We start from the raw sequence: 26,173 nt of genomic DNA, 5'->3' as shown, positions 1-26,173 counted from the left end.
GAGAGGCCAATTAGAGTATCTTTTTAAGAGCATGTTAATGTTCCAATTACGGTAGCTGTGACTCAGATCCAGTCACTGGGCACATTGCCATGAAAGTGAGGAAGAGCCTTACTTCTACCAAATAAGCTTCAATTATTGCCAACAGTAAAAGCTCTTAGTCTATTCTCTCTTCAGTTATCAATCTGTACTCGTATGGTCTCCTTATTGGAGTGCCTTAACACCTAATCCTTAATTAAGTCACTGTCTGATTAGTGCAGTGGAATTGAGTCTCTGTGCTTGGGCTTTGACTTCAGTTTATTGTTTAAGTTAAGGATGTAGGAGCCAAATCTGTGCTAGTAGTTGGTAGTGATAGGAAGATGGGTCAGGTGTACCTCCAGAACGTGAGGTATGATGATCATCACAGATGACTGTTTCAAAATACTCCCCTACCAATTCCTTATCTGATTAGAGGTGTCACTCATGTTTGTATATGAGAAGCACAGAACAGAATTCCTAGCTATCTTCTTAATAAACGAATCCTGTCAGTATTGGGAAATGGGAAAGGATCTAGCCAGAGAAACTAGCAGCACGAGTACTACATGAACTGCTGTAAAAGGTGGAAAGAGCAAAGAGAAAGCTAAGGAGAGGTGTGCTGGCAGGTTTTACAGCTCTGCCTTTATTCCGTGCTTCTAGTATTCTTAATAAAACTACTTCTCCATTGGGTTGTTCTGTTTTGTTGGATTTTGTTGTTGTTTTGGAGCAGTGCAGTTTGCCTGTTCGTACTTCAACTGGTTAACAATTCACTCTGAGAGAAAGGAAAACATTTGTCTGTTGTGGCTGAAAAACGTACTGTACTGTTCTCATTTTCCTGGATTTGCTGTTACTCACCAGAACTGAACTTCCTTTTTTCCCAGAGTCCTCGCAGTGGCCTGAAGGAGCGGGTTTATCTGGATGAGAGCCCAGAGAAGACTGAGCTTCAGGATACTGTGAGTCCAAAACATAAAGAATCACAACAGCATCGCCTGTGATAGTCCCATTTTGCATGTTTTTTCCTTTCTTTTTAGATGAAGCACCCATAAACTTTGCATTAGAAAATGAAATGCAATTAAAGTTGTGCAGGGAATGTTAATTAGCTGAATAAATGTTTATGGAGCTTAAGAGCAGGCCCATTTAGAGACAAGAAATAGATAATCAGCAGTAAAACAGCTGGACCTAAAAGAGCTGGAGCTGTTGTGCATGTTTTATTCCCTGAATTCAACATTAAATGAAAAACAATGTTTTTTCTTTAGATCATTATGGCCTTAAGAGTGGATAGAAATGGAACATGGTTGGAAGTGCTATCATTTTCCTTAGGATGACTTCTGAAGTATTTTTCTCTCATGTTATATGATTTTCTAAAGTCATATTTCTCCATTTATGCTAAGCTGACATTTGTCATATGCTTAGTGTGCTCAGAAATCTGTAGATGATGCAATTGGTTTTGAGTCATCTGCTGTGACATTTCTGAATGCTTCCAATTTGGGAGAACTATGCTAAAAGGAATCTTGTAACTCTAAGCTTGTGCAAGGTTGAATGAAGGCACTTGGGTTTCTGTTAAAATTTGAGGAGAATTAAAATGATAGCAGTATCTTTGACTGGGTGAAGAAAGATTACTGTTCCAAGGGAGTAACTGCAGTGCACTTCTCTTCCTTCTCTTCTCCCACTCCTGACTCACTCCAGGATTCTCAGTCCAGCATTGGAAGTCCTTCATCCCGTGTGGGACCACAGATCATTGGAGCAGAGGATGATGACTTTGACACTGAGCAGGAGCAGGTGGGAATGACTTGTAGCCTCAGCCATTCTTCTTCCCACGTTGACAAGTCTTTCTGTGCTTTAATTGCAAGTGTTCTGTGACTTAGTTTTATTGAACTGTTCTTGTGTTGAATTAAGAATTAGGGCATGTGGTTCCTGTTACTACTGATCATGCCAAATGGTGACACCTGGGGATTTTTGTCTTTATTTCTTTCTGTTACTCTTCTTGAATTTCAAGAAGGCTTGAAGTTTTATGTGCTTTATTTAGTTTCCTTTTGCTTATTAAGTTTCTTCTAACTGTTCTGCACTGTGGTCACAGCAGTGTAGCTCACATGGCTTTTGACATAACCATTCTGAGTTACTTTAGCTCTCCTGTGTTCTGAGTTGTATTTCATTACATTATATTCAGTGTTGAAAGATGTGTTTAAAAGGTGTGTTGTCATTGTAAGCCCTTCCTGGGATATTACAGTGATACTGTAGAGATCCTGGAATTGATCAGTTTTCATTCCAATTAAACAAATGAAGCGCTAAGCTTCTTGGTTTTTTGCACAGTAGCTTTCTTGAATAATTCAAATAGTTTCCATACATCTCCACAGATAAATGGACAATGCAGTTGTTTCCAAAACATTGAGCTCCTGAAGTCTCGCCCAGCTCACCTGGCTGTTCTTCTGCACCATGTGGTGTCCCAGTTTGACCCTGCAGCGTTGGTAAGATGTTCTAGAATTGTTTCCCTGGCCAAAATCTGCAGGCTAAACCAGTGTGTATCAGGATCTCCTTGTTTTCTTTGTAGCATTACCAACAACGCTGCAGGGTTGGAAAGGAGAGAAGTACAGATCTTTAGCTGGCTTGAGCGTATGTCAGATAAAGGAAGAGAAGAATGAAGAGAACTGTCTCTATAACATTCAGCTATTTACAAATAAATATTTCACTCTGAAAGCATTTAATTTCAGCCTAAGGTAGTGGGATGATCTCTGTCCCTTAGTTCTGAGTTGCGTAGTCTGATCCCTGTGTCTCTTCTCCTTCTCCTGCACCGATTCTGGGGCAGCATAGCTGACCAGCTGAGGCTACCTGTGGTTGGCTGAAGATAGCTAGGAAGGCTTTCAAATCAACAATGCTGAATTCTTTGCATGACAGTGAAGAAAGGTTTGAGTTAGGGGTGTTAGAAGAGTTGTTGTAGTATCTCTAAATTACTTCTCCTCCTGTTTTCCCACAGTTGTGCTACCTTTACACAGACTTGTACAAGCAGACCAATGCGAAAGAGACTCGGCGTGTCTTCCTGGAGTTTTACCAGTTCTTCTTGGACCGAGCTGCAGTAGGTTCCAGATCTTTCTTTTGTTTTCAGGCATATTTAGAAAGTTGACTTTTACCTTTCTTTACTCTCTGAAGTGGAAAAAACTAAGGAGTTACTCAAGCCTTCAAGAATCAAAAGGATTTTACTGTGTTGTTTAAAATATTACCATTGAATAAAGTGAAATAAATGCCAAATAGCCCCAGCTGCCTGGTAATTCTATAAATCACAGGAAATGTGTTGTCCGATAGGAAAAATAATTTGGTAATGTGCAATCTAGCTCTAGTTGTTGTACACTGCATTTTAGTTAATGTCTGCTGCATGTTTCGATGTGTCTGTTGTCAGGGTTAGGCAATTTCATACGTATGTTGGTAAGCCTGAGAAGCCTCTTTACCATCTCATCTTAGACTACCAATTGTGTTGCAGAGGCTATTATCACCTGCTTAGATGAGATCATCCTTGTGCATTACATTTTATACATATATATGTCTGTGTGTATTCAGGATGGAAGTCTCCCCTATGATATGTTCAGCTGTTCAGGTTATATGATTTTTGATTTGAAGGGCATTATACTATGCACTTTGTATCGTGCATTTTATTGGGGTGCTGCTTGTGATATGTATTCCTCCAGTGTTCCTTTTCTTTTGCAGAATCTTAAAGTTCCAATACCAGATGAAATCTCTGTAGATCTAGGTAAGGCACTCCTGCCTTGGAATTCTACTTTTCAGCTTCTACTGTTTGAGGCAGTCCCAGCAAATAACCGTGGGGTTGCTTCAGATGTACAGTACTGTGTGTTTACAGGGGGAGACAAAACAAATTCTTGTTTTGGACATAGTGCATGCTCTAGTAGATGTACTGGTGGTGGGAAGAACTGGCCATGTTGGCAAGTGTATTTTTTAGCCTAATACTGGATGTGACCAAAGCTATTTACACTTAATGCGCTGTGAAATTCATATTATCAATAAGTGGAAGGCAAAAGGGTATTCTTGGATGGTTTAAATTGTGTATGAACAACTTTATTCTAAGGTAGTGTGAACTATTTCTCTTCTCTAAAGAATAATCTGTTAACTTTCTCTTCTGACTTACAGAGAAAAGAAGGCCAGAACTCATTCCTGAAGAGCTTCATCGCCACTATATACAAACTATGCAAGATAAAGTCTGTCCAGAAGTTCAGAGGAATCTGGAAGATTTCAGGTAACAGCAGTTGCCTGTACAGTTTTTGTTTAATTCATGCCTGATAAGGAGGAATTCCAAACTCAAGGAACATTTGTCTTGGACTGAATAGGAAGATAGCACTGGAGAGAGGGCTCACTCTGACCAATCTTTGAATGTGTTTTGATGCTGTACTGCATGTAGTCAGTTACAAGATCAGTATCAAAGACTGGATTCTTTATTCTAAAAGTTATTGGAGCCACATTTAGAATATTGTTGCTTAATGGTGTTACATAAATCTTTCTTAGAATTGTAGAATCATTTGAGTTGGAAGAGACCTTTAAAGGTCATCGACTCCAACCCCTCTGCATTGAACAGAGACACTGTATTTTTAATCCATGTATATCATTTTTTATTTTTACTCCCCTTTAGACAAGGAATAATCCACTTTAGAGAACTGTCATCTACAAATCATATAATTTGATAACTGATAAGTCCTTTCATGTGCAGTCATAAGCATTCTGTGCTAGCATGAGAGACCATCTCAAGATAATCTGTTCAGTAATTGTCTTCTTCATAGCTAAAAGTATTCAAGTATATGCTTCAAGTATATAACCTTGGATGCTGCAAAAAGAATGCCCATTTTATTTGGTCATTGCCATAGCTACTTCTCTTGATAAATGCTGTAAAATGCTACCCCTCTGAAGGCCATCTTAGCTCTGTTTTACAGTGATTGCAAATGCTGTAGTGAAATGCCAGAAACCAATAAGGCAACCTTTCTGGCCTTCTGAATGTCAGGAAGTTGCTTTCCCTTGTTACAGATCAGTATTTATTTTGAAGTGATTCTTTCTTCTCTCTGTATTTCAGGCAGAAACGTAGCATGGGGTTGACCCTGGCAGAGGGAGAGTTGACCAAGTTGGATGCAGAAAGGGTTCGTGACCGGAATGCGGTGGAGAAGGAAAGAGCATGTGCAGAACAGATTATTGCCAAAATTGAGGAAGTCCTGTGAGTATTGGCAAGTGTAATTGAGTGAGGTAAAAATGGATTCATCCTGAACCTGACAAGTGCAGAGCAAAAGAGTTAGGAGCTGCAACAGAAATGATTTGTTAACCAGTACTTTTGCATTACTTTCCTGTTTTGCTACCAATGTATCTTTGAGTAATTATAGCAAAAAGTAAGGCAGCAGTTAGTTCAAGTCCGTATATCTTTTCAAGGAGGCTACTGCTCAAACAGGAGTGGCAGTGCTTCCATTGTTGTCATGTGTATTATTTGATCTGAGTTCTTCACTTGGGCTGTAGAAACAGGTAGTTTCAGAACCCCCAGTTTGATATGAACCCAATTTTCCCAACTTCATTTTTGTTTACTTTTCTTTTTCTTGGGGCTTTTTTATATTGCAAGGGATACTTTGAACGCAAGTGCTGACACTCTGGGTAGATGTGACTGGGTATTAATTGTTAATTGAGTTTCTTTTTTTTACATTCTCATTTACATTTACATTTTTACATAGGATGACATCTCAGCCTTTGGAGGAAGACAAGAGGTAATGAAAGTTGTGTGGTCCTAGAAATAAGAACTCTGTTGCTGATGCTGGTTCTGTCTTCTGCTGAGCAAAACGAGACAGCCCTCTGCTGGCTGTAACTCCAGACTCTCCCTTTCTAAATCTGCTGGCAGAATTATCTCCGATTTGGAGCATCAACCCCTTGTTTTCAAACTCTCCTTGTTCTGAAGTCCATTGTCTTTGATTCACACTAGAAAAAGTTGCCGAGAGTTCATCTGTGTCTTTTGGTTTTGTTCTGTGGTTGTTTCAATCCAGTCTGACGTTCATTATCTGTGTATGCTGTGCCCCATTTGGTTTATCTGACACCCTACAACCAGCCTGTTAGCTTTTACTATTCTTACAGCAACCAGACCTTTTATTGTACTGATTTTCAGTGTAACTCTAAACCATGATCTGACTTCAGATATGTGCCTTATCTATGAGTTTACACCTGTGTAATTGGTAACAATTTTACCTCTTAGGCTGGTACGCCTTTTATAAACTGCATCTTTTGTTTATGAGAAATTAAATTCTAATATTAGTTGAGTCTTTCCCATAATAAGTAATGCATAGTTTCATATTAAAAAAAGGAAAAGCTTCTGGTTGAATTGATTAATTTCCCCATGGAATGTTTATATTTGATCTGTTTTATTTTCTTAACAAAATGGATTTTTCCCAGTATGTTTCTCCTTAACCTCCATCCTTGTATTTATTTGACAGCTCCACCATACAATATGTGATTCTTACTTACATGAAGCACCTGGGAGTCAAAGCTAAAGAGACTCGGAACCTGGAGCAGAAACGTGGCCGTATTGGTTTCTTACCAAAGATCAAGGTAGTAGTGCTGTAGCCAACGTGCATTTGTTTAAAGCTGCCCAGCATGGGTGCTTCATTAGAACTCAAAATATACTTTTGTATGGTATCACGAAGTTGGTATGATTTTACTGCCTTCATTGCGCCAGGAGCATCTAGGATTATCAAGCTGCACAGAAAACCTAACAGCTCTGATTGGGTTATACAGAATCACAGAATGGCCAGGGTTGGAAGGGACCTCAAGGATCACGAATCTCCAACCCCCTGCCACACGCAAGGCCACCAACCTCCCCATTTAATACCAGCCCAGGCTGCCCAGGGCCCCATCCAACCTGGCCTTGAACACCTCCAGGGGTGGTCGGGGCATCCACAGCCTCTCTGGGCAGCTGTTCCAGCACCTCACCACTCTCTCTGTAAAGAATTTCCCCTGACATCCAACCTAAATCTTCTCTCCCTCAACTTAAAACCATTTCCCCCCGTCCTGCCATTATCTACCCTTGATACATATGTTACATATGTTTTCAGATATATCTATTTGGGCTATTGGTCAGTATAGTTCAATTTTTGTCTTAGGAAACTCTCCTAATAATGAGTTCTCTCACCCAAACTCCATCTCTGTGGGTGTGTGCAGTCATCTCTCACAGTATGGGGATGTGTCTGGTCTCAGTAACTGTATATTTTCATCAGCGTTTCATCTTCCTTTGAAATGTTAGTGCTGTCATAAGCAGTTCTGCACTGACAGTGTGAAAAGGTTAGATGGAGCATTAGCAGCCTTTCTGAAGTGGTATGCTAAGTTGTATTTCTCCTTCCCAGATTAGAATCTATATGATTGTGGAGCTTTGGAGTCACAAGATGTTGTTCCTTAAGAGAAAGAAGGCGCTGCTCATCACTATAAATGTGTCTCTTACCCCAGGAAGGAGAGTGTTTTTTAGCTCCTGCTAAGTTAAAACCAGGGTGTGAGTTTTTGCTTTTAACAGATGCATCTCTGAGGATGCTGTGACTCCCTGCTGCTAACCCTGTTACACACTATTCATAAGCTGCTCGTGCTCTCTGTGCCTGTTATGCTGTAGGATGCTGACCCCTGAATAAGTTGGTACAAATGAACTTGTACCAAACTGCTGCTGCTATTTGAAATAATTAGTCAGTACCTCGGTAAACAGCTGAATCTGAAAAAGTGAGTTACCTGTTTGCTTTGTTCTTCTGTCCTCTATATTATTGCAGCAGAGTATCAAGAAAGAGAAAGAAGGAGATGAAAAAGGGAAGAGGAGAGGCTTTCCTAATCTCTTGGGCCCACCGAGGAGACCAAGCCGACATGACAGCAGTGCAAGTATGTCAGACAAGGAAATGTATGCACCCCAAGTATGAGCTTGAAAACCAATTAGATTCTGTCTTTAAAAAGAAAACAAAATACGCACACACAAAAGAAGAAAGCACTAAAAAGATTCAGCAGAATTTTCTTCTTTAAATTAAGATGTGTCTTTAAAAATGTATTTTACGTAGGTGTCCTGAAATACTTCTAATTCCGACTGTTGGGAGCAGGTAAAAGCTCTTTCAGCCGTGTAACAACTCTGTGTTTGTTTAGTTGGCAGAGCCATGGAGATACAGAAGCAGCGCCACCAAAAGCACATCCCTGCAGTGCCTTCTGTTAGCCCAGAGCCTCCAGATTCGGGCAAGGTGCGCCAGAGTGGCTCCTCCAGCGATGGCACAGATGCACCATACCCACCTGCCAACCCAATGTCTCCTTTGGCAGTGGGTCCTTTTTCGTCTCCCGAGGGAAACAAGGACAGTGAATCAGGTTAGGATGATACTGTTGCAGAGGGACTGTTGTATTTGGAGTGGAATGTGGAAAGCACACTTCTAATGTAGGGAACCTGAGAGATGAAGATGTGTTTACGTCACATAATCTTCCTGAGTGCTCAGTCATCCTTTCAGACTTGGTCCTTGATCAAGTCAGGAAATCTTAACGTGGCCAAAAATTACTGTCTGGTGGCTTTTGTCATGGTGTTGTTGGATCATTCAGTGGGAAAAAAACAGCCCGAGGTGCCTGCCTGCACAAATCAGTGTTGCCTGGAAACATATCTAATTGAGAGTATTCTTACCAAGCTTACAAATTCAGTTCTTCTAGCTCTGAGTTGGAATGAGGCTGTGAATGAAGAGGCTGTGAAGAGACTGTGAAGATATACTCTAATGTACTCCAATTTGATATGATTCTTGACGTTTCTTATTCATTCCCTCTCAGGCTCGAAGCAGACGGGAGAAGCCCCACCTGCTAATGAGTGTGTGGATGGCACACCCCGCACACCCAATACTACTTTTGAATTCCCATCTCCCTTGGAAAACTTGCCGGAGGAGGAGGGAGAGTCAGAGAGGTAACTGTGGTGCCCCAGGATGTGGTAGTGGCTGTAGGACAGCTGCAAGCATGGTTCCCTCATACTTCCTTTCTTTCTTTGCAGAGTGGTCGACATGGGGACACCAAAGCCTTTTCGCAAGTAAGTATGCTTAAAACTGTTTCAACTTAATTGATTTGATTGACATTTTAATTGGTTATAAAGTAGAATGCAGCAATGTTCATTGTTCTGAGCCAGTACGATTGCTTGCGTGATCTTTCCTGTTCTTAAGTAACATCTGGATGAAATGGAACACCTGTGCACAGGACAGGTGGAACAGATCGTATGCAGATAAACCCTTTGATCAGTGAGTGAAATATAGCAAGTGCTACATCTGCTGATTGGAATTGATGGGTGATGGAATTGAGATTCTCAGGCTTTCTTTTTAAATGTTAGCTGTGTATCTGCAAAGAAATAGTGACTTGCCCTTTCTCCGACTTGCTATTTGACCCTAAGCAAATTATTTTTCTCTAACACTGGAAGAAGATTTATGAAAACGCTGCAAGAGCAGATATTCGCTGTTTGTTCTGTAATGGGCAAAATTGCAAAACATTCTCATAGTTTCAGACATGGAACAGCTTATTAGAGAGCATATTTGTGGAATGCTAGCTGTGTTGTGGAATACAACTGCTAGTGGAATACAACTGCTAGTGGAATACAACTGCTAGTGGAATACAACTGCTAGTGGAATACAACTGCTAGTGGAATACAACTGCTAGTTCTATACTAGCAGTTGTATTCCAGTTGTATACTAGTTGTATACACTAGTTGTGTTGTATTCTAGTTGTATACTAGTTGTGTGCTAGTTGTGGAATACAATTGCTGTGTATACTTTGATTTTTCTCTTCTTTCTTCCTTGTATCCATGCCTGAAATGGGAGTGATGTGGCATATTTTTTCTCGTTAGGATGGACAGCGTTGGATTTGCAGATGTACAAAGTGAAGATGAGCTGTATGACTTTGACATGGACACAGATCCTCCCAACTGGCAGCAGCTTGTGAGCCGAGAAGTGTTGATGGGGCTGAAACCCTATGAGATCAAGAGGCAAGAAGTGATTAATGGTGAGATGAATATTTTTTTCCTATCTTACCACACAGAAAGCTGAAATCTTGTCCTGCAGAGCTTTAGAGCTGTTAAAATCTAAAACGAGGTCTTTTGTCACCAATCTGTCCAGTGTAGTGCCATGTGTTGCTTTGGGTTTGAGAAGTTCATGTTTGTGAAACTCATATTTGCTACTGAAAAGTATCCAGGGATGAGACTGATCCTGTCCTTAGAGGAGAAATAATTAATATTTCAGTGTTTTGACACTGAAGAACCAGTTTGCAGTTTCGTGTTCTGTAAAAGAAAGTGAGAGGCACTGTCTAGGCAGCTAGAAAACACATACAGTTCAGCCATTGTCAAACTTCATCTTCAAAACTTCATTTTAATTTCAGCTCTTGCAATCCTGCAGAGCACTCTGAGCAGCCAGTACCAGCCCCTAGGAGCTCACTGTTTGTGTAGGGTAAACTGAGTCGTGAATCAATTGACTTCTCTGTTCCTTGAAGCATAGTAGAGTGTGGCACCACTGTGGAGCAACCTGGAGTATGGAATGTAGATGAGGGAGATGTTTGCAAGTTCATACTTCTGACTTGTATTTGGTTCACGTTTGAGCCCACATTGTCACTCTTCTTGAAGTCAGTGGTTACAATCCTGCCTTCCTCTCTCTCTTCAGAGTTGTTTTACACTGAGAGAGCTCACGTCCGCACCCTGAAGGTTCTGCATAACGTTTTCTACCAACGTGTCACCCGGGAAGGGATCCTCAGCTCCAGTGACAAAAGGAAGATCTTTTCAAACCTGGAGGATATCCTGGGGCTTCATGGTAAGAGTGGCTGAGGTGCTTCTTGGCTTCGCAGTCTGAGCTGGAATTCGGGCTACAAATACCTGAGAAAAATTGATGCAGGTACCCTGAAAGAAGAGGCAGCCTCACACACAGCTCTTCTCCCCTCCACACACAATTTTCCCCTTTCTGATTTGCAAAGATATTTTGATGAAGAACGTGTGTGCTCAGTAGTTCAGATGCTTCCTTTTTTATCTGTGTACACAGACTCTTGTGCTCATTCAAGTTTGATGAAAACAGCAGTGCTTTGATGAATAGTCTTTGTAGGGTAATGTTCAGAAAGTTACAGCTGTCGATGAGGAAGACGTGAAAAAGCCATGGAAGGATTGATGTCTTGCAGGTGGTTTTGAAGGGTCACCCTTTCTAATTGTTTAGAGGAAGGACTGCTCAGAATCACAATTTCTGCTCTGACACTGAATAAGCAGTTGTAAAGGCAGTTGTTTAGGCAGGTGAAGTGTGTTCTGCATGAGCCCTGGGTTTTTAAAAGGTCAGTGATACTGAGCCTCAGAAAAGACAAGACTGGAAAGGTTCTTAGAGGTCATTTAAAGACAGGAGAGATAGAAGTGCAAGGGAGGGATGTAACATTTTCTTGGACACCCTACTGAATTCATTACATTGCAGGACACCTTTTAATGTAATTAGAATTATTGCAAGTTTAGTCCTTTCTTAGAAGAAGTTTTATTTGAAAAGAAATGGAAAGTAAGGAAAATTAAGCATGCAAATGGTATTAATAAAATTTTCTTTTTTCTTTTTTTCTAAGTTGCATTGAATGATCAGATGAAAGCGGTCCGGAAAAGGAATGAGACTTCTGTTATTGACCAAATTGGGGAGGACTTGCTTTCTTGGGTAAATTCCATTTTTATTCTTGAAAATGTGCTTCAGAAAGTGACCTGTGGTGTCAGAGGCTAATGAAGGTAGTTCCCAGCTAATGGGAATTGAAGGTCTGAGAGCTGTTATTTGTGTGGAGCCAACAAAGAGCTAGGGAAAGAGGTTTAGAGAAAAGCAGAAACAACTCAAAGGATTTTCATTTGACAAGAGGTAGGAGAAAAGAAGAAGAAAACATTTCTTTCAGTGCACTGGTAAAATAGAAACATGGTTTTGCGTAAGACGTAAAATGAGAGCAGGATTTTGAGAAATGTAATAGCACAATTTACTGCAATAATATTGAAATAAGCCTTACGTCACCTTTGGCGCAGTTAAAGATATTTTAAAATCATGATTTCCAGTCGTAGAGTTTGCATAGCTGAGCCTCTTCAAATTTATAGTGCTGTCGCAGGCTTTATTTCAAATTTGAGATCCAAACAATGGGAGCAGGAGTGAGAATCTCTTTGGTTTTTTTAGTCTCTCCTGGGAGTCTCCTGTTTTGTTGTTTGTTTTCAAGCCTACTTAATATGGGATTGAAGATCCCTGCTTATCTTTTTCAGATGTTGATGCAGAAGTCTCTCGTGATTTATATTTTTGTAATCCTGCCGTTTGTCTCCTATCCCAGAAAAAAAGGGAAGAAAATGAAAATCAGATGTGGCTGGTAGTGAAAAACCTCTTTTAGTTCTCCCCTGTGTGTTGTGAAAAGCAAAAAATAGCTTGTGCATTCATTTTTGAACAAGCTAAAGCAAGCTAGACCTTACAAGTGTGATCGTTCCACGTCCCTGACTAGTGTCTGGTTAAGTGGCTAAAACACAAAAATCAAACTAGAATCTCATTCTCCAGAGTGAGTATTGCCAGCAGTTGCTTTCGCTGCATCACCAATTGGGCAGTAGGAATGGGAAGGATTGCAGTGACAGTGTATCTGTCTGTCATCTGCAGCACATTTCTCAGCTCTGCTCGTGGCTGTCATTTTCCCTAGCCATATTTCTGTTATCTTCTTGTCTTTAAGCATGGCTAATCCTGAAGAAACAGGACCTTTGGTCTTGGCTTTGCTGACCAGAGTTTGGTAAATAATCACTGCTCATTCATCCGACTGCTGTTTTTGCACTTCTCTTACAGCTAACAGTGGGGGACTGCATTCTCTGCCTGAATCTGCAGTGCATTTGTGGAGAGAACTCTGGAAATGCTGGGAGCGGTGACAGGAGAGCTGTAGGGTTTACACATAGCAGGGCTTGTAAATAGGCTGGACAAACAAAGGCTTAAAAACAGAACGTTTAAAATGATGTATTCCATGGAAATAACTTCTCAGGCGTAGAACACAAGTGAATGGCAGAAAGCTGTGCCAGGGGAGGTTCAGGCTGGGCGTTCGACTTCCTAGCAAGGTGGTTGATGTCTCCAAGCTGTCTGCATTAAAGGGGCATTTGGATAATGCCATCAGTAACATGCTTTCATGATTGTTGTAGGTCTCCCATCTTCCTCCCATCTCCCCCCCCTCTTTTGCTACTATTCCTCCCTTCCCTTTTGAGACCAGTGATGCTACATGGCTTTGTGTCTGTTGACAGCAGCTCATGCTGAAGTTGGGTCTGTCTAATTTTGGCTTTCCTGACTTTCTGGCACAGTTCAGTGGAGCAGCAGAGGAGAAGCTGAAACATGCCACTGCCACGTTCTGCAGTAACCAGCCCTTTGCTCTAGAGGTCATAAAGTCCCGTCAGAAGAAGGACTCTCGTTTCCAGACTTTTGTGCAGGTGAATTTTATTCAAGGGTTTGAGCTGCTGGTGTGGGATAGTGAAGGGCTTTAGATTAAGTTGTTACAGTTAATGAGATTGCACTTCACGTTGTCTTCAGATTGCGATGCGCAATGTCCTGCTGGAATGAAGGAAAGCACGTGCTGCCCCAGGCAGCATCACATCTCACTTGGGTGGCTGTTTCCCAAGGCTGAGTACTTCTGTGAGGAAAAACTGCTTATAGCAGTGCAATTTTGATGCATGCCAAAGTCAGAAGACAAATACTGTAAACCTATTCTGCCCACCAGGAAAGGGGCTTGAATACTTCTGGCATTTGGAGAGGAGAACATTATCTTCATTACCACCAGCTGGGAGAAACTGCAGTAATACAAAGGTTGACGTTATTTTGAAAAATGTACTGTAGTTTTGCTATAGCATGAAGAGCTAAACTGATATCTTCCCTGTGTGGCAGTGACTGAGATTGATTGGAGGTGCTGCCAGGCCTCTGTGCAGTAATGAGGGAAGGAAGCCACTGCTTTGTGAACCCTTCCTATACGTAATTGCAAATCGAGAAGGGATGTATTGTCTGGATGATAGATCTTGGCATTTCTTGTCTTGTATTTAATTACCAGAAAGTGAAGTAATAGACGTTTACGTGATGAATAGATGTTACACATTCAGGTAATTATACTCTTAATAAAAATGACAAACGTACTTATTGTGCTGTTTAATTTTAGGATGCTGAGAGTAATCCCCTGTGTCGCCGCCTGCAGCTGAAGGATATCATTCCAACAGAGATGCAGAGATTGACAAAGTACCCCCTTCTGCTGGATAACATTGCAAAGTACACAGGTAAAGCATTTCCACCAGGTAACCAGTGGTTGGTGCTTGTGTCTCAGCAGGTTTGCTAAGCAAATGTGATTTCATTGCATGGACTGAAGTACAGTTGAATTTTACAGGTCACCATTGTGATCTCACTGCTGCCTTCCTCACAGGAGGACAGCTTAAATAAATTCTTTCAAACTATGTAGAATTAAAAAATCCAGTCTCTTTTTTCCCAATTAAACTCATTTTCCTTCTCATGAAGAATAAGGAGGGCAGGGGGACTTAGTTTGGAATAGGTGAATGGCAGTCTGTGTTGGGTTAGATATGTAATCATTTAAACGTAGTCTTGAAAAGTTTGAGGGGTGGAAGCTGAAGTTTTGAAGATAAAACCACTCTGCTCATGAAATTACTGACAAAGCACTTTGATTTGCTGATAGTTTCTGAAGAAGGAATTCCTGATAGTCGTCTTCTCTTCCTCCAGTTCTTGGGCTGCTTCTTAAGTTTACGCCGTTACCATTATTACCTGTTTTCAACCATTGTGACAGCTAAACTGAAGGAAATGTTCCTTCTGTACATTCACATTCCTGATGGCATGTGAGTACACCACAATGTCAGTAGCTGGAATTACATCCAGGAGACAAATAGAGGAAAAAGAGCGAGTATCATTTAACTCTTCCTTATTCCTGTTCTGATCAACTAAAACTTGAGCTGACAGAGAGGCAGGTTGCCTCTGTGCTGTTGTTTTTGAGTAGTCATTAGCATGCTTGTTCTTTCTGTAATTTTGTAGGCATGTTTAACACCTTTCTAGAGTTCTGAAGGAAGTAACTGGAAAGAATTCAATCACTGAAGATGATACTTCATTTGTTTCAGTAAATTGATTTTCAGTAATAAATATGCTCTGAAAAACATATTTTTTCTTTCTTCTTTTGCACACTAAGATAGCTAATCAGGCTATTAAGAGAAAACACATTTAAATGAATTCCAATTTCCATGTAGATGCACTTGAGAGAGAGAAAAAGAATAAGATCTTCCAATAACAGAAATCCCTGGTTGTCCATTGCCTACATAAAAATGTGAAGAACGAAGAATCTAATAAAAACTCATCAAGTTATGCAGTTACTTAAACGAGCCTGGATGGATGTAGGACATAGTTCTGAGCAAGGAAGAAAAAAAAATAAAAGTATCATAAACTCTAAGCAAAAATCATGCAGTGCTGAGGCTGATGCAAGTCAGCATGTTTCTGCAGAAGGGAACAAAGAGCAGATAATGCAGAACAAATTGATTGTTTTCTTTTAAGGTCAAGATTTCCATGTTATCGACCAAAGGGTTGTAGTGTTCTGATCAGTTCTGCATAGAATTTGTTCAAAATTCCCAGTAGGTGAGGGAAGAAAGAGTGCTTAGATTTCCATCTCACCTACGCCCCAAAAGTTTGATATAAAATCAACTTCATATAAAAAATCTGGAAGGCAATTAACGTGATATTAACTAAGAACTCGAAGCAGTTTGAACTTGGGAAAAAAACACTGTCCCACATTATAGAGGCCAACAGAATCCTGGTGCAGCTTTCATCAGCTGTCACAGCACTACAGGACATTACTGTGTTCTTGCAGAGGTTTGAGTTCAGCTGCTGTGTGCCGCACTGAAAGTCATTTCCAGTGTAACAGACAAAAAGGACTCATAAGAGCATGAAATGTCTTTCCAAGTTTACAAGCAGATAACTATTGCAGTGTAATTTCATTACTTGCAAAAAATATACTGTATTTATAAGTCACTCTAATCATAATTAAGAAAGCGTGTGACACTCCATTACCCTTGATGAACTTGTTTGTTTGCCAGTTAACTACATGCATAATGTGGCTTGTGTGGGTGGGAATTGATGGGGCTCACCTGTGTTTGTCTGTATGATTTAGAGACTGGCTGGAAAGGTAACTGCTGCGTGCTGTTGCTGTAGCAGGAGGATGGTTTTGGAACCTGTTTGTGGTCAGCAAGCAGCACGACGTTTGTGGCCTCTTCATCCTTTATCAGAGGGTTACTGCATTTCCCTGTTCTCTTGCAGAACTGCCTGAAGAGAAGGAGAAAGTGAAGAAAGCAGCAGATCACTGCCGTCAGGTCCTTAACCACGTGAACCAGGCTGTCAAGGAATCGGAGAACAAGCAGGTGGGAGCTGAGCTGGGTTAGCACCAGTGGTCGGGGTGAGGAGAGGGAGGTGAAGGGAATCAAGCTGTGTAACGTAGCTGGAATCTCTGCCCAAGTGACTGTATATTGTGCTTAAAGGTGCTCTGTGGCACAAGTATTCTGTGAGAACAGGAATCCCAGGCATTTGGGAACACGGAGAAGTACTTGTGACTGCCTGCTCTCTGACTCTAGTGGGTTCTGTTAATCAAAGTGACCATTCTCAGTGGTTTGTTGTGGGTTTGTTGGGTTTTTTGGCAGCATCTGGAAGATTATCAGCGTCGTCTTGACCTGTCCTACTTAAAGCAGTCTGAGGATCCCATGATGGATGAGTTCAGGGTAAGTGGCAGCACTGAAGCAATTGCTCTGTGCATCATGATTGCAGCACCGTTGCTCCCTTTGTGGCTCTTTCTATTACATCTTTGGATGTGCAATCTTCGGAGAGAAACCTTTAGTTTTGCTGACTTCCTGAAGATCTCCATGGTTGTAAAAACGTGGTTCTGCACATAGGAGTGCTGGTGGAGCTTGTCAGTTTAGTGAGATACCAAGGGGATGATGATGATTTGATACTTTGACCGCTGTCTGTGCTGCCAGTCTCACTTAGAGATTCTGTGTTGTTTATTTATCACTCCTTTATATTCTCCAAAGTCAGTGTGTATTCAAAGAAATCTTTATGTGATGACTTGCCTATAAAACTATATCCTGTAATCTTCCACAAATAAACCCACAAGCATTTAGTTAGGGAATGAAGAACTTACTGGCAGTTATGAAAGCTTGCTGTTATTGATTGTAGACTGAGACTTGGAAGGAATGACTTGTGAAAATTGTCACTTCTACTTGCCTGCAGATCTAAATGTCACAAGCACTGAAATGACTGAAGAATCCATTGACATTATAAAGTCCATCAGATCACTGGAATGCTTTTTATATCAGTATGTCATTCGTGGGCATACTTGACTTGCAAATAGAGTGCTGAAGCATTAACCAGTTGTAATACTGGAACTGCAGACTTTGTATGGGCTATTGCAAAAACTCCTAGAAATCAGATGACATTCTAATGCCTTAAGAACTTTACTTAGAAGGAAAATTCTCCATGTAGTCACCTGAAACATCGTCAAAAGATCAGTGAATGAGGAAGAGTGACGAAAGGCACCTCTCACAAGATTTTGATGTACAAGCATGCCTTGTTCTTGCTCCGTGGTTCTTTTTCCACGCTGGGTTTAGCTGCTCAAACTGGAGCACCTATGGGTTACCTTCCCTCTGACACTCCTGTGCTTTACCACTGCTTGCTTTCCTAGACATTCCATAGTGCTACTTCTTTTTTTTCTTCCTCCTGCTGACAGAACTTGGATCTCACAAAGAGAAAAATGCTTCACGAAGGACCTTTGACTTGGAAGGTTAATCGTGACAAAACTATCGGTGAGTCTTCCTTGTCAGCTGATGTGGGGTTGAGCTTATGTGTGCTTGCTGAGAGAGGGAGGGAGAGAGAAAGCATTTCTGCAGTTTCCAATTATGATTCGTACTGCCACCTATAATGATGTGTATGTGTTTCTCAAAGCTGATTAAATCATTCTTGTCAATTCTGAAATGTGCTGGAGTATCATTAAGGCCATGCAGGGACACAGCAGTCAGTCGTGAGATGATCCAATCCCATCTGTAGCTCTCTGCTGTAGTTTTGATGAGGAAGATTTGCAAGCTTTGCCTAGAATGGCATAGCACTGATTAGTGCCTCTGCATGAGTAATCAAAAATGCAGCCTTTTTCTTTCTGCAGGGGTGTGATAGAAAACCATGAATCTTTAACTCGTTCTGGGTTCTTTTGCGCCCTGTGCAGATCTCTACACTCTGCTCTTGGAGGACATTCTGGTGCTGTTGCAGAAACAAGATGATAAGCTGGTCTTGAAGTGTCACAGTAAAATCTTGGCGTCGACAGCTGATAGCAAGCACACCTTCAGTCCTATCATCAAACTGAACACTGTTCTGGTTCGTCAGGTGGCAACAGGTCAGTGTAACCAACTGTGAAGGCAAAGGAGGACAACAAAAATGGGGATTAGATCAGTTGAGGAGAGGTTTTTTTTTTGTCTAGAGTTCCAGAGTTGAACGTGGAAAAATGCGTAGGCTTAATTCTTGGTTGTCCAACATCTTGTTCAGCAGCACTGCGTGAGCTGTTTAACTTCTCTGCATTGGTAATAACCTTTTTAGGCATGGCTTGAGTTATAAATAGACTTCTATGTTCAAGTAGTCTGGTTTTGTTAGATGAAAGGTTCCCTAGAAATGAAAATCACTATGAGGGAGAAGAGAAGTGGTGAGCGTGTTTCAAAGTAGCTTGGGCAGAAGTGGCTCTTTTCTTTCAGGACTAGTAGCCAGATTTCCTGGACAGGGAAAGACTTCTCTCTGTGTCCCACTGAAGGGTTATTTCATGATCTTTAATGCTTCTGAATGGGGGTAATGTCCAGTTCTAGGAATATCAGGATGTTATGTAGAACGAGGTTTGCAATTAAATGCTTCCCTCTTTGTGTTACTCCAGATAACAAAGCTTTCTTCGTCATCTCCATGTCAGAAAACGGTGCTCACATTTACGAGCTGGTGGCACAGACAGTTTCAGAAAAGAACGTGTAAGTAATTGGTTCAGTTCCATCTGCTGTTTGATTCGTTGTACTTGTGAGAGCTTTTGTATCTGATTATGTGTAGTAACTGTGCAGGTGTTCACGAGTTACCTGAGATTATTTATATGGTGTGTAGCAACCGTTGCAGTGTGCAGTGTATTAAACTAATCAGTGCTACGTGAAAGGTTACAAAATGCTTGCACTTATATTTATACATAAATATAACTCGACAGCTCCTACTAAGGTCCTGTCATTCATTTCCTTCTGCTGGAGCATCCTGGTGAGGTGAGCATTGTGCTGTGCTGCTTCACTTGTGGCTGCAAGGTATTACAGAGGCACTGACTGTAACAGGATTTAAAAGAACAACAGGATTAGACGTTTCTGTTGATAAGAAATGCAGTAATTGTATTAGGTGGATTTAAAAAGTGTTAAATGGAGCAGTATCTGTTATGCTTCACATCTTGCATGTTTTTATGTGATGTTTTTATGCAGATGGCAGGACCTTATAGCTCAGATGGCAGGGAATGTAAAAATGGAGAGTAGCAGAAGAGTGATTCCATTACCACAGTCGGGACCTGGCGAGTAAGTAACAGCAGCTGGAGGAGGAAGGGCTGCTTTTCTTTCTCCAGCAGCCCATCTTGTGTCAGCCAAAGCAGTGATTGGCATGCAGCATTCAGATACAGGTGACTAAAAGTACATGTTGTTTCTTTCTTCCCCGCAGAGAAGAGCGTGAAGAAGAGGAGCAGCAGAAGCTCAAAGACCAGCATGACATTCCTGCCAGTAGCCTGCAAAGCCCAGGTAACACAGTGGTCCTCGTAAAGGCTGTCAGTAAATTTGATACACAGAGTGCAAATGTGCCAAGGCATGTTCCTTGTGTCCTGAGGCTCTTTTGGTAGCACTGACTTTTTTGTGGAGTGGAACAATTTTTTTATGAGTCACGTAAAGAAATGATGCTGAAGCTCCTGGAAAAATACCTCTTACCATTCCCGTTACAAATCACAGAAAAAGATTGTTTTTCTCCCTGGAAGTGAGCAGCCTTTTACCAAAGCTGTGCTCAAGAACTATTTTTAAGTGTTTTCAGAGATTATGAGAATTTTCTGCAATTTAGCATCAAATTTGACGCAGTTGTTTAACCTGAACACATGTTTTCTGTTTTCTAGACAAAGATCTGGGCCTAGACTCTCCATTGATACTGAATGCTCAGACTTCACCCACCATGTCTGAAAAGTCCGAGGTGGAAAGTCTTCTTGTGGCAGAAAGACAGTTTGATAAAGTGCAACAGGCAGACCTGGCCCTGAAGGAGTCTTCTCCGTGCTATGAGCACACAGCCTCCAATTTACCTTTGGTGTCAGGAGGGCAGTGGGCACTGGATGCATTAAGGAACCGTAAGTATCCCCTGTGTGCCTTGCTTTGGAGATGGAAATTGTGAGGTCGACCTTCTGAATCGATGAGCTAAAATAGTATTAATGCCCGTTTCTATTAAATAAATTTTTTTCTCTGTGCTGTAGATGACAGCATAGCAAAACAAATTGGATGTGACACGAAGGAATTCTGAGTTCTGAATTCGTACACCACTCCCTTCAGCCACAAGCATCTCATTGCTTTGCTGTTGTTTTCCTGTGCCTAAAATGAGGGTAATCATGAATTGTTACTTATCGTCCACAAAGTGCTTCGATGACAAAATCTCATTGCAGAGCTCTGTGCGGTGCTGTAAAATGTCATTGCCAGTCAGCAGATTTCTCGAAGACATTGCAGTTACCCCATGGACTTGCATTCACAGCACCAGGGGTGCAGAACAGGAGGGGTTGCCTGAGCTGCAGGCTGTGATGTGGCATATTTCTTGTGCAAAATCATGCAGATGAGGTTGGATGTTTTACGTGAGCAAGACAAAGTCTAGATTCAGGTTTTCAGAGGATGGGTGTGATCAGATTGGTACTTGCCTGTGCTGAAAGCAGTTTGCTCTGATGAACAGATAATTCTGTAAAATTGTTTTTAGAAGATTCTCAAGCATTTTCTCTGTTCTGTGGTCTACCTTTATTCAGAGGAAGAATGCAGGGCTGTGCAACCCACTTGATCAGACCCAGCATTCTAATTCCTTGCGTTTCTAAATATAACTTCCTAAAATTTGAATGAAATCATTAATCCCTGCATCTCTCCCTGGCAGTTCAGAAGTGGACACGCAGTCCCTGAATTGCACTTGAAGGGAATACTCTGTACTGCTTCTCTGTGGGTCATTTGCTGTCACTAGAATGCAGAGCATTCATATCCTTGGCCCCAGTTTCCTTTTTCTCTCTCTCCTCTCTCCAAGTAATTACAGTCTTCTGCGGTTTAATGGTTTGCCTCAGATCTTTTGATCCATTTTCTAGGATTCAGAGTCCTTTTCTAATTCTGAATGCTGTACAGATGTTCTTAGTATGCATTTTCAGAGACCAGCCATAAGAGAATCTCAGTCTATGGGGTGTGTGAAGGTGGTATCAGTGACCCAGCATCTCTTGGCCATGCAGATGCAGTAGGGCAGCCCTCTGACAGCAGCAGTGGGTCTCACGTTTTGACAAGAGCCTTCCTTCTAGCTGAGGGACTGTTGTGTTGTGTGAGCCCTTGGATTTTCTTGGGTGTTATGTGAGCATTACATGGTGAGAAAGAACAGCATACTTGCACTCTTGACAGCGTCATATTTTTGCACTGAACAATGTGTCCTTAATATGAAGTGTTTGGTTGGGATAATTTGAGAGCTAAAGGGATGTGGGTTGAAGTTCAGATAAGAATAAATTTACATGAAATTGTAGGGAAAATTTTGGATCTGTCATTTCAAAATCTAGCGGGACATGTTTAGTGTGCCACTTCAAAATTGGGGTCCCCCATTTCTGCCTTTGTATTTTAGTTCATTTGCAGGTAACACCCAGGCACTCACCTGCCCTCCAGCTCACTGCACAGCTTCAGTAGGTGATTCCTCTGTTTGTCCCAAGCAAGGTGAGCTTGGGCTGATGCGTTTACCCTTCCTTGTAAGGTGAAATGTGGAATAAGGCATTGGGACAGAGCTTCAAAAGACCTTTTATTTATTTTCACCCCTGTCTTCCCTCCTGAGAGCAGTGAGAGGGCTGGCTGCTGCGAGTTCTCTCACTGAAAGAGGGGCCTTTATGTGTAGTTTGATCACTGTTCTGGAGGACAAGGTCTGTGAAGCTTTGCCAACGTTATCTCTACTTGCAGTGGACTTGCTGAAAAAGCTGTTGGTCCAACAGCTTGGCTTTGCTGAGAAGGGGACCCTCGAAGACCGGCAGCGCTTTCCCAGGTTCAGGACCGTCTCTCAAGAGGCACAGACAGAGAGTGGAAGTGAGCTTGGACTGCAGCACTCCGACCATAACAAATTTCACCAGCCTGGAACAGACCCCACGCTTCCGAGAAGCGGAACTAACGAGCCCACAGCTAATTATGGCCTCCGGACTTCAGCTGAATCACCAGCTCCAGGGGATGCCATGCAGCTGGGAGCGAGAGACCCCAGACCCAGCAGTAACTTAGCAATGGACCGTGTGGGTGTGAATCTGGAGGTCTCTGCCACAGAGCTGGAAGGGATGGGTGCTGATGAGAGTGGGGAGCATTTCTTTGATGCCCGAGAAGCTCACAGTGATGAAAATCCATCTGAAAGTGAGCTAATGGAAAGGAAGGACGAGGAGGATGTGCAAATACGGATCTCAGGTGAGCTTATTTCCTTCCTTCTTGGAATGGCACCCTCTCCCAGTTCAATACTAGAGACTTGGGCTCAGTGTTAATTGGGAAATACCAAAGAAAACCACAGTACGTTTTCCTAGTGAAGCTTCTCTTGCTGATACGATTTAGGACATTTATTTAAAGTTAGTTCTTTAGTCCTTGACAGTCATTTTAGCACAGAAAAGAGCTGAGCAAACACGTACCTAATGAATTTCCTATTCTATGAAAGAAGAAACCAAAATCCTGTGGGGTTAATACACTGTGACAAACTGTATTTACAGAGGCCTGGGCACAATGCAAGCTCTTGATTGCTATTGCCACTGGACCGTGTTATCTCCCAGCTGACAGTTGGAACCTGTAGGAAAAATATTTTCCCTGCAGGCAGAGCATTGCTTTAGTCCATACACAGAGCCGTGGCTCAGGCTATTTTGTAGCTATTGCTTTGGCTTCTCATGATTGAGCTTGGGAAGAGAAACTTACAGTTCAGCTTGGCACTGCAGTTGTCTCCAGCGACCTCACCCCAGTCTGAAGCTCTTAAAAGCTTATTATTATTTCCGTTATTATTACATATGCTATATTTGGCAATTGCCTGAGCATCTCCAAACCTCTCTCTTCTACCCTTCAAGAAGGTTGTGGAGCTGTTAGCTCAGCAGAAAGGCAGCAGCTGTAAGCACCTTCATGGGACTTTGCACACTTTGCATTTGGAAAGTCCTGTGATTTTGATCAGCCAAAGTGGTGACCCTGCACTAAATTTAGCACACAAGCTTATCCTATGCGTGCTGTGGTGTAAGGAGGCACTCACAGGTAGTAGATTCCATATCTCTTATCTGAGAATATGCTTTTATTTAAAAATTGGATTCTTCATAAGCCAATTTGTGACTGTCCAAATGCTGCCTTCCAAGTGTGCGTTGAAAATCGTTTGTCTTTCCCTGAATTACGGAAACATTTTAAATTACTAAAAGCAAGCCAGCAACTTGAAGCATCTAATTACTTGTCACCACTCACGCTGTTTACTTTCTTAACTGTGTAGGGACATCAAAATCAGATTGCCCTGATTTCAGTCGATTCTGCTTTCACGTGCAAGCTTTGCTGTAATGCTGCAGAGAAATTATTTAATGTAATTCTATTGCTAGGTACAGTTTGTGATTGCATTTCTGTCCGTAACTGCATTATCTTTTAACGTATTTTCAGCAAGCTGGATTTTAAAGCTAAGCCACCTACATGTGTGCTCAATGAAGGTCAGAAGTGGTTTGGGTTGGTGGGTGCTGTGTGCAGGATTTTCAGGCTGGAAACGGAGAGCTGGGGAATGCAGGAGGGGAGGTGATGAGCTCCTCTGGTCCCCAAACCAGCCGTGATCTGCAGAGCTCAGAACCAAGCTAGTTTGGTCTAATGCAATCACCATTCTGCACAGTGTTCACAAATGCTTTCTCTTACCCATTTTAAAATGTCTCAGGAGCTGGGCCTCTCCCCACTTGTCTTTCTTAAAGTCTGCTTAAACTGTCTACAGTTCAGTGGTCCTCAGCGGCGACGGCACCGAGGTGTGAGTAAAAAGCTGTTCTCTTAACAGGAAATTATTTGATCCTTGATGGATATGAAGCAGTGCAGGAGAGCTCCACGGATGAGGAGGTGTCATCTCTGGTTCTCCAGGGTGCTGCAGGTGGCCACACCTCTTTGGACTCTGCACAGCAGCAGCCCCTTTCCCCACGGGACACGCAGTCGGAAGGAGGGAGCTCCCCGTTTGCAGAGGAGATGATGGTTTCCCGCTGGGGAGGAGTGGAAGAGCCCTGCACGGTTGTAGCAAACCCTCCCTTCTGGTCTATAGAGGCACGCGTGCAGATGATGCAGTATATTCAGAAGATAGAGAATGACCTTGAAAAGTTAAAGGTACTGTATTTCTGTTCGCACTGTTCGCTCTTTTTGTATTTCTGAGGCTTTGTTTTAGAAAATAACTTGAAGATGTTCAGTTTTGGGGGAGGAGATCGTGCCTTTTTCAATCTCTGGCTCTTCCCTCTGGAAGCTTTTGAAGGAGGAACTTGGTGCCACTTGCTTGCATTGCACTGTGGGGTTACAGGAAGCCAGCAGTTCAGCTGGAGGCAGGAGGTGTGCGTGCAGCTTTGGTTCCAGTTTGGAGCCGTTCTTCAGGGACAGGACAAAAGTGCATTTGTGTAATGGGGGGGTTTCAAAGGGACCTCTGGCCTGATGTGTATGAATTATTGGCTCACAGAAGTCTGTTGGCCCTTGTTGCATGCTGCTGCCTTCAGCAGGAGGTGCTAAGTTGCAGGAGGATAATAATGAAGTTTGCAGCTTTCTATATCCAGAATAATTTTTGTATGTTTTGAGCGTTTGTCCATAGAGGAGTTGCAGCATCCTGGTGTGTAAAGCAGACCAACGTGTTAAGTTTGTAGCCAGTCTTTAATTGAACTCGAATGTGAAGAGGAGATGGAATACTGCATGGGAAGGGAAGGCTGAATGAAGGTCTTGAGATCCAGTGTGGGTCACAAGAATGATTCCAGTCCACTCTCCTGCAGTGCAACGTATCTTTTCCCATTTGAAGCCCTCTTCATTCACTTGATAAAGAGGAAAAAAAGCCACTCGAGGTGTGTTTTGTTTTGTTTTTCAGGAGGTTGAGGAAGACTACATCATTCTCCGTCGCCAAGGGCTGGCTGGGTCAGCCTCCACAGGAGAGCACTCAGGTATGACCTCCTGGAACAGGCAGTGTAGAGCACACTGACATCAGACATTAACCAAAGAATGCATAGTCAGTTATTAATGTTTCATACACACACACAAAAAGGTTTCATCTGTTTCAGCATCTCTAACGGGGTGCTGGTTCCAAGAAAGGTCAGATGAATCCATTGAGTCTCACAAGTGCAGAAGAGCTTGTCTCACCTGTACCTCCATCTAAGGACAAGCAGCTTCTCTTTCAAGAAGGCTGAATCGATATAAACTCCCAAACAGAGATTTCTCAATGTGTGAAATGATTCCAGTCTTTCTCTGGGATGTCTCTGGCACTGTGTGAATTGGCTGCTGTGGGTTGAGTGGCCAGTCCTCCGGCACTACGTAACTGCTGGAATTCAGGTTAAATGAGTGCTAACTCTCTCACACTGACATGCTTTCTCTGCTGGTGCCAGTGCTAGCGTTCAGAAACACCAGGCATTCATCTCTCATTGCACCTTTCTTTCTCTTACCACCATTCTTTTCTATTTTCCTCCATCAGAGAAAAGTTAGTCGTGTTTTCAGGACGACTGAAGATAGGATGAGGACTGTCAGGACTCAGCACTCACTGCCTTCCTTGTGGACTCTAAGACATGAGGATTCAGACCATCCAAACGTGAACCATCCTCTAGCAAAGCGGGCATGGGTGCTTTTCCTGTGGGGCATCTGCACTATCTTGTCAGTGAGGGAGTCTGTTCTACTCTACTCCTCCTCTCCTTGCCACCAGAATTTTTTTTTTTT

The 26,173-nt window shown here is 42.1% G+C and overlaps 1 protein-coding gene across 2 annotated transcripts in view; it reads left to right on the top strand.

Moving 5' to 3' along the window:
* Positions 1-26,167, top strand: part of ARHGEF12 (Rho guanine nucleotide exchange factor 12) — a 63,282-nt gene extending 37,115 nt beyond the window's left edge. For both annotated transcript variants that reach the window (XM_010723659.3, XM_010723658.3), the window contains 30 exons: positions 894-965; positions 1,699-1,791; positions 2,367-2,477; positions 2,984-3,082; positions 3,709-3,751; positions 4,147-4,252; positions 5,078-5,215; positions 5,718-5,750; positions 6,468-6,582; positions 7,782-7,887; positions 8,143-8,355; positions 8,800-8,929; positions 9,014-9,049; positions 9,854-10,008; positions 10,659-10,805; positions 11,584-11,669; positions 13,307-13,432; positions 14,149-14,263; positions 16,293-16,393; positions 16,670-16,747; positions 17,752-17,827; positions 18,241-18,408; positions 18,934-19,021; positions 19,505-19,594; positions 19,734-19,810; positions 20,173-20,397; positions 22,220-22,705; positions 24,285-24,601; positions 25,338-25,410; positions 25,935-26,167. In XM_010723659.3, coding sequence (XP_010721961.1) covers positions 894-965; positions 1,699-1,791; positions 2,367-2,477; positions 2,984-3,082; positions 3,709-3,751; positions 4,147-4,252; positions 5,078-5,215; positions 5,718-5,750; positions 6,468-6,582; positions 7,782-7,887; positions 8,143-8,355; positions 8,800-8,929; positions 9,014-9,049; positions 9,854-10,008; positions 10,659-10,805; positions 11,584-11,669; positions 13,307-13,432; positions 14,149-14,263; positions 16,293-16,393; positions 16,670-16,747; positions 17,752-17,827; positions 18,241-18,408; positions 18,934-19,021; positions 19,505-19,594; positions 19,734-19,810; positions 20,173-20,397; positions 22,220-22,705; positions 24,285-24,601; positions 25,338-25,410; positions 25,935-25,945 — 3,714 coding nt within the window. In that variant the 3' untranslated portion in view covers positions 25,946-26,167. The remainder of the gene's footprint in view (positions 1-893; positions 966-1,698; positions 1,792-2,366; positions 2,478-2,983; positions 3,083-3,708; positions 3,752-4,146; positions 4,253-5,077; positions 5,216-5,717; positions 5,751-6,467; positions 6,583-7,781; positions 7,888-8,142; positions 8,356-8,799; positions 8,930-9,013; positions 9,050-9,853; positions 10,009-10,658; positions 10,806-11,583; positions 11,670-13,306; positions 13,433-14,148; positions 14,264-16,292; positions 16,394-16,669; positions 16,748-17,751; positions 17,828-18,240; positions 18,409-18,933; positions 19,022-19,504; positions 19,595-19,733; positions 19,811-20,172; positions 20,398-22,219; positions 22,706-24,284; positions 24,602-25,337; positions 25,411-25,934) is intronic.
* The last annotated feature ends 6 nt before the right edge of the window (positions 26,168-26,173 follow it).

Source organism: Meleagris gallopavo, chromosome 26 (genome assembly GCF_000146605.3).
Source record: "Meleagris gallopavo isolate NT-WF06-2002-E0010 breed Aviagen turkey brand Nicholas breeding stock chromosome 26, Turkey_5.1, whole genome shotgun sequence".
Classification (NCBI taxonomy): Eukaryota; Metazoa; Chordata; class Aves; order Galliformes; family Phasianidae; genus Meleagris; species Meleagris gallopavo.
Note: the sequence above shows the minus strand (reverse complement) of the source record. Positions and strands in the feature narration are given on the sequence as shown.